The sequence below is a fragment of the Poromitra crassiceps genome (assembly GCF_964638095.1).
Source record: "Poromitra crassiceps genome assembly, chromosome: 11".
NCBI lineage: Eukaryota > Metazoa > Chordata > Actinopteri > Beryciformes > Melamphaidae > Poromitra > Poromitra crassiceps.
Genome location: NC_139643.1, coordinates 35,469,419 through 35,476,918, shown reverse-complemented (window position 1 = coordinate 35,476,918; position 7,500 = coordinate 35,469,419). Strand labels below are relative to the sequence as shown.

General features: G+C 45.5%; 1 protein-coding gene across 4 annotated transcripts in view; it reads right to left on the bottom strand.

Moving 5' to 3' along the window:
- The window catches only part of elmo1 (engulfment and cell motility 1 (ced-12 homolog, C. elegans)), a 141,422-nt gene that overhangs the window by 91,123 nt on the left and 42,799 nt on the right, over positions 1 to 7,500 (bottom strand). For all 4 annotated transcript variants that reach the window (XM_083645613.1, XM_083645616.1, XM_083645614.1 and 1 more), the window contains exon 2: positions 5,348 to 5,556. In XM_083645613.1, coding sequence (XP_083501739.1) covers positions 5,348 to 5,425 — 78 coding nt within the window. In that variant the 5' untranslated portion in view covers positions 5,426 to 5,556. The remainder of the gene's footprint in view (positions 1 to 5,347; positions 5,557 to 7,500) is intronic.

The following is a 7,500-nucleotide window of genomic DNA, read 5'->3' as shown; positions in this document are numbered from 1 at the left end:
GATATGGGGATTCTTGCAGTCAGCCAGAAACGATAATAAAACTGCAAAATATGACTTCATCATGTTCAGTTCAGTTGTACGACACTGTTGTTGAGCTCCCTCTATTCACACAGGGCCATTCAGTTTATTTGTCCACAGGCAGACTTCACCAACTACAGCTGCTGGCAGCAGCACTATCTGCACTTTATCACTGATATTTGTAACGATTATTACTTACTTTTTACTACACTCTTTCTACTTCTCTTACCCATTTCATTTTATCGCTATTATGTAGTCATTATGTAGTATGCATGAGGCGAAGTCCTCTAGGGGGCGATCATTTATTCATTGTCATTGTGGGTTTCTTATGTGCCACACATGTGTTGTCTATTGCTGCGGTTATGTGAAAACCTTGCATCTCCGAGTTGGATGATTTCCATGTTTTCACTTCAGTTGAAGGTCTCTTCTAGGTTGAGAAAATGGTCAAAGCTCTTGGGCTAATAATACCCTTTCAAACCCAATTGGACACTCAAATGCATTCCCAGTGCAATGCTATGCAATGCAAGGGTGACATTTTAGAGATACACCGTTTTTACCAGACAGCAGCAATATGTTTTGCAGCAAAAAGAGGAATAATTTATTTTCACTATAATTCCATCTATAAGTAACACAATGACAGAATGTATGACTATTTTGGTCATGGATTTCAAACACTTTCTGCAATAAAACATAGAAACTAAAAGCAAAGATGGGGGACCCTGTGACAAAATTAGGGATGGGCATCGAATTTCGAATTTTCGAATAATCGTTGTTATTATCAAGGTCGACTTTTATTATTGAAATTCGAAATTCGAAAAAAAAAAAAAAATTTTTTTTTTTTTTTTTTTTTTTTTTTTTTTGAGTGAAATGTTGCATTGTCTCCCCTGATTCTAAGTATAGTCAAATCGCTTGGTTTGAGCAAGTAAAACAATTTTTATAAGCATTTTAAGCAAGGTTTATGGAAAAATTAATGGCAGATGAAATCCCATGAAGAGGGAGAGGGGGTGACTTTGGCACCCCTTTGGCACTCAGACCTGAGCCTACTAAATATTTAATGAACCACTCATGATTGTCAAAACTGTTTTTTATTTTCGAAAATGTCAATGTCATGTAACATGTTCTTTACTTCAGTGGTGCAATGCTTGTTTGAGCTAAAAATCCACAGCAGAAGCTTTTTATATTAATTAATAAAGCCGTAGACTTAGAATCAGGGGAGACAATGCAACATTTCACTCACAAAAAAAAAAAAAAAAAAAATTTTTTTACATTTTTTTATTTATTTTCGAAATTCGAATTAAATTCGAATTTGGCCAGCGAATTTCGAATAGTGTTTTTGCTAGAAATGCCCATCCCTAGACAAAATCTTATCAAATGGGGGTCCGTGGCCTAATTTGTGTCAGTTTAAGGTCCTTGACGTGAACAAGTTTGAGAACCACTGACCTAAGCTGGGAATATGTTTGACGTTTGGCCCGGCCGCACGGAAATGAGAGACACGGAATCGTGACGATAAAACGTGTGGAGCTTTTATACTCTGTGCAGGTTTCTGCTCGTGGAAGTGAGCGGGAGTCTTGAAAACTCCACTTTGTCCGCCCAGCCGCGTCCGCGTAGTTCCAGAATTCGGGGTGTGCACGGCCAGGCGAAAACCGTCCGCACAGGAGCCTTGCGGAGGGGCGTGTCGGCTGATTTTACGTCACTTTTCCGCACGGACACTCGCGGTCCTCACCGATGCGGGAAGCATAATTCCAGCTTTAGGCTACATGAAAAGTGCCATGCTTGGTTCTAAAACTTCTCTCCTCTTCTCTCGTCCCCATCAGGCAACGCCCCACTTTCCTCCACCCATTTCTCTGTCACATTCCTGACAAACAGAACAATGAAACGTTCAGTACCATTGTCTACACTTGTACCAATTCCTACAAGTACAAAAACAACATGTTGGACTTTTATGCCTCTGGGGCACTGAAGATGGGAGGGATCCAGCAATCACACTGTGATTTATGCAGAGACACACACACACACACACACACACACACACACACACACACACACACACACACACACACACACACACTCCCACCACGGAGACCCGGGTTCAATTCCCAGCAGCGGGACTTCTGGCTTGGTCTGATGTTCCTAGACACAATAGGTCGTTTGTGTGGGTGGGAAGCCGGTGGGGTATGAGTACTGGTCGCTGCACTAGCGACTCCTCTGGTCGGTCAGGGAAGATGGGAGCCAGGGAGAATAGTGTGATCTTCCCACGCGCTACATCCTCGCTGTCAGGTGAAAAGAAGCGGCTGGCGACTGCACATGTATCGGAGGAAAGCATGATGTGCTAGTCTACAACTCTGCCCAGATCGGCGGAGGGGGTGGAGCAATGACCAGGACAGGAGGGGGAAAAAGCGAAAAAGCTTTAACTTGGACAAATCGAGCGATTCAGCTGTATTCAGAATCACCAGAGACCATAGAACATTTCACTCGGACCAGAAAAAGGACGACAATCTTTTTAAAATTATCTTTTGAATATAGCTGAATTGCTGGTTTGTTCAAGTAAACCTCTTTTGAGAAGGATTTTACTAAACGTGAATGGGGGGGAATGCATGGTGAATTCCCTCCCTTAGGTCCCCATGCCATGCATGGAAGAGGGTGTGATTTAGGCACTCTTGTACAGAGTAGATGCAGAGGGGGGAGGAGGAGGTGGTGTTGGTGGGTGTGGGGGTTGATGGTGGTGGAGGAGGAGAGCAGGAGGCAGAGCGTGAGTTTCACAGTTCCAACAAAAGGCAGGGAGGAGAGAGAGAGAAAGGAAGGGAGGAAGGAGGACAAGAAGGAGAGAGAGAGAGGAGGCGGTTACAGAAGGAGGGAGGGGAAAAGATGGTGTGAAGATGAGATGGAGAGAGAAGACAGAGGTGAGACAAAGTGGAGGAGGGGCCGGGGCAGAGAACTAAAAAAGAGCAAAAGAATAGAGATAAATAAACTAGAGAGAAAGGACGTTTACAATTCAGGCTGAAAGGGCAATGCATAATGAGGGAATACGAGATGAACGCTCACTAAAACAAGAACTACATCACTCAACCTAAGGCCAAAAGTACGTGTTAGTCAGAGCACTTTGGTGGCAAATACTCAACAGAAGCGCACACAGTCATTCAATAGAGACACTGCATGAAATAGGCCACGCGTGGGCTGTGCAGACAACAAATGTAAAAAAAATTGCCAATTCAAGTTTTTTTGTACTCCCGAGCAAAACAAGTAAGCCATTGAGAATTAGCGTGAAGAAAAATGTGGATCTAGCTGTCAAGGAAGTAAGTTTGAGTGTTCATCTTCCATATGTATGATCTTTGTGTGCAACACGTGACATAGGAGAACGCCAGGATTGGGGGGGGGAGTTTTTCTTTCCCCTCGTTTTGGGCGTGGTTTCTGAATGATGACGCGCTCCGCACGCAGTGTCTCTATAGTTCCATTTCATTCAACACTTCAGCGGCACAATCGTGTCTCCGGTCGTCACGGTGACTCAGCGCTTGAATTAGCAGATCCCATCCATGAGTCACCCACAGCCAACAACTCATGTGACACACTGGACACATGTTGTGCCCAATGCATGGCATGGCATGGCATGGCATGGCATGGCATGGCATAGCCTGCATGATGCAGTCATTGTATGTTTGCAATGTTGAGTACTGCCAGCTTTCTACTCTGCCAGAATCCTAGCTATTGGCATTCATGTCTAAATGAGTCGAAACGACCTGGCAGAATAGAACACCAGCAGCACTATTTTCATGGCCTATGTGTTGTCATCATGAGTCATGACTCATGTTGTATCTCAGACACCACCGATGCCCCACGCAGGCTAATGAGCAGAATGTTTGTAAAACAGCAGAGCACAGGGCCAACATGCTTACAAACGGCCTCAAAATTACACCAGTGGAGTCTGAGATGTTTTACTCTACCATCCCTCCTGCTTGCCCACTAGGGCTGCCTCCTCCAGGTCGATTGGTCGATTGTTTGGTCGACGTGCTCTTGGTCGACGAGATTCAACGTTGATCGAGCAATCGCTGGTGTTAATAATTTCATAGGAGAAATTCAACTTCATAAAAATAAAAGCGATCCGGAACGAAGTAGCGTGCCGCGGAAGCAAGTTGCAACACGGACCTTTTCTAGAAGCACACAGGGAGTGATCCAGGCTAGAGACAGGCAACCACAGTTAGCAGAAAGGAGAGGAACCAGCAGATCGATGGAATTAACAAGTAAATGGCTCAGCTATCAGCGCAAACAATGGACACGTTTCAGCCTTCAGCACGCAGCCACCATCAGCTGTTAACGAGCGCAGTACGCACCTTATGAGATGAGACTGAGTCATCAGTGAGACTGGACGTCCAGACGCTTTCACTCACAGTTCACAGTTGATACATACACTCCAACTCCGGTAATGTTAGACAGGCTGTTATAAGATGTTACTGGAATAAATCGCAAAAGCTATAGCTGTTCTTTCTACCAACTAATTAACCATGCCACGTGTGCTAACGTTACATAACCATCGCACAGGCTTTCTCTGAACTGAGCAGGTGACCAGGTGTTACATGTAACGCTGATCAGTCTGTCCATTCCGGTTAGTTACAACGCTGCAAATAGCTTTTATTTATAATCATCAGCTATCGGGTATAGTGCGCTCAGTAGTCAGTACTAAAAATATAAAATAACAAAAAAAAAGTACACTGCAAAAAATGAAAACAAAAAAGTACACCGCAATTTTATTTTTTATTATTTTTATTTTTTTTAGACCCCGTTTCGACCAATCGATTGGTCGGAGCTGTGGTCGATTTCTGGTCGGTCAGGATAATCTTTGGTCGAGGGCAGCCCTATTGCACACACACACACATACCCCAACTACTGCAAAATATACCTAACAAGGGATTAGTGCAGATGACTGCACTGGGCTGTGTTCATCACACAAAACGTGCAGCGTTTTCCTCGTGTTGAATATCTGTAAGGTGATCATCACCCCGGGTGGGTGACAGTTGCTGAGCACGGTTCCTGTCAGACTTTTTGCTTTCTGTGGATTTGAAGGGAAGGTATGGTGGGTAATGATACCATGCTCCTTAAATTCCAGCAGGGTTGACAGAATACATGAAACTCATATCCATGCACGACCTTTGATATTTGCCCAACCGCCTACAGGGACGACTATCTGGGGGTACGTGAAGAGAGACGGGCCTAGCTCCAGTTTCCAGTACCAGTGACTGACATCAGCACTGCTACACCCACCCAAGTCCATGCATGTTGGTTTTTCCTACATTTTTGTCTTCTTCTTCTTTTTCTTTTTTTTTGCTCAGGCACCTACCTGGTCTATCTCCATGAGCTTGGGGAAGGCCCCCGGCCACTCGATGGCCACCTTGACGATGTCTGCCGGTGGCGGCATGGCTGCTGGAGGGGCGGGGTCGGTGTGGGGAGGGGGGGCACTGCCTCACACCGCTATCACTACTGCTGCCTGCGGGGGGCGCTGCCTCACACCGCTATCACTACTGCTGCCTGCGGGGGGCTCATCCAAATCTGCAGGACAAGGGGGGAGAGAGAGAGAGAGAGGGGGGGGGGGGGAGAGATGGAAGAAGGGAAGAAAACGAGAGAGCGAGGGAGATGGGGGGGGGGACAGAGAATGGAGCACATTAGTTAAGAAGTAGAACTAGTTATGTGAGATGATGGTGTGCACACATTACATACATTAGCCTACTCTAAATTCACAGAGCGTTACACCGTGAGGTCGACAAGGACACAGCTGAAAGATTGATAAGTCATGAGAACAGTGTGGCACACGAGCTGATGAGTTCACACTGACAGCACAGGCTGTACCCCTTCAACCAATACTTCACTTCCATAGATTGATAAGTCATGAGAACAGTGTGGCACACGAGCTGATGAGTTCACATCAGCTCAGACAGCACAGGCTGTACCCCTTCAACCAATACTTCACTTCCATAGAACATCTGGGAAGAAATTATTCAATAGGCCTTTTTCACAGCAGCCATTTTGTGTCTAAAAGGCAGGAAGTAACACAGGTGCACCAAAACATGAATTAGGGTTTCCAACGTCCAGTGTTCCAGTGCCGGGGCCCTAATTAGTGAGTTGGTTGCACCTGTGTTTATCCTGCCTTTTAGACACAACATGGTGGCGGTGAAAAAGGCCCATTCACCTAATTGCACAAGTTGACTGTGAAATTGGCCTTTTTTTGCAGATGTACTACACACACACACTTTGAACGTACACGTGTAATCCAACTGCTACCACACGTTCACCACTAAAGATTTGTTTAATCTTCTGAGATCACTTTTTTTTCTCCAGCAGTTGTTGACACATAGAACATTAGGAAATGTTACTAGTGATGACAACTGACTCGAGGGTGCAATTAAAATAAACGTTTAACCACTAATGAGGCCACAGCGGGTGAGCGGATTGAAAAGTTACACATTTTGAAAAGATCCACTGTGTGCTTCAAGTCAACACAGCATGAAGAGAAACACTTCCAGAGAAAACCCTGTTTGCATAACTAATTGCTTTAATACACGATCAGTTAATGTTGTACGTCTACGCAAAGATAAAGCAAGTCCCTCTTCTACTGAACTGCAGGCAGGGATATAGCGACGTGCTATAGTCTAGCCCACAATAGCCAGTAAAGCACACAGATCTCAACCGGAAAATAGTAAATAATAGTTCAGTAGGTCACAGTCCAGAGCTACTCCTCAGTCGACCCCACCCACCCCGGAAGGCACGGATCGCGTTTTACAGAATGTAGGGAAACAGTGGATGGATAAATCCAGAAGGAGGCGGTAATGCAACATAAAGGATGCCAACTGCCAAAAAAACACCACAGAAGAAGAAGACCTCCACCCCATTTCCACTGGCTAGAGAGAGAAGGGGGAGAGGGAGAGATGCTGGGGAAAGAACAACAACAACAACAACAACAACACCACAAACATAGCAACAAGAACACCAACACACACACAGCAACAAGAACACCAACACACACACAGCAACAAGAACACCAACACACACACAGCAACAAGAACACCAACACACACAGCAACAAGAACACCAACACACACACAGCAACAAGAACACCAACACACACACAGCAACAAGAACACCAACACACACAGCAACAAGAACACCAACACACACACAGCAACAAGAACACCAACACACACAGCAACAAGAACACCAACACACACACAGCAACAAGAACACCAACACACACACAGCAACAAGAACACCAACACACACTCTCCTCTTTCATGCACAGTCACACACACACCTGGCCTGAGCCTGTAATCCCGGGTGGCTGCTCCCTGAGCGGAGGACTCCTGAGAGGGCAGAAAAAGGGGGATAACTGACAGAACAGGCAGCTGGATTGACCTGGCAGCCCCGTGGCTTTCAGAGATAAGCCAGTTAGAGGTCCAGTGATGTCACTTCAAACCACACAGCTGGTTTGGAGTAACTGGG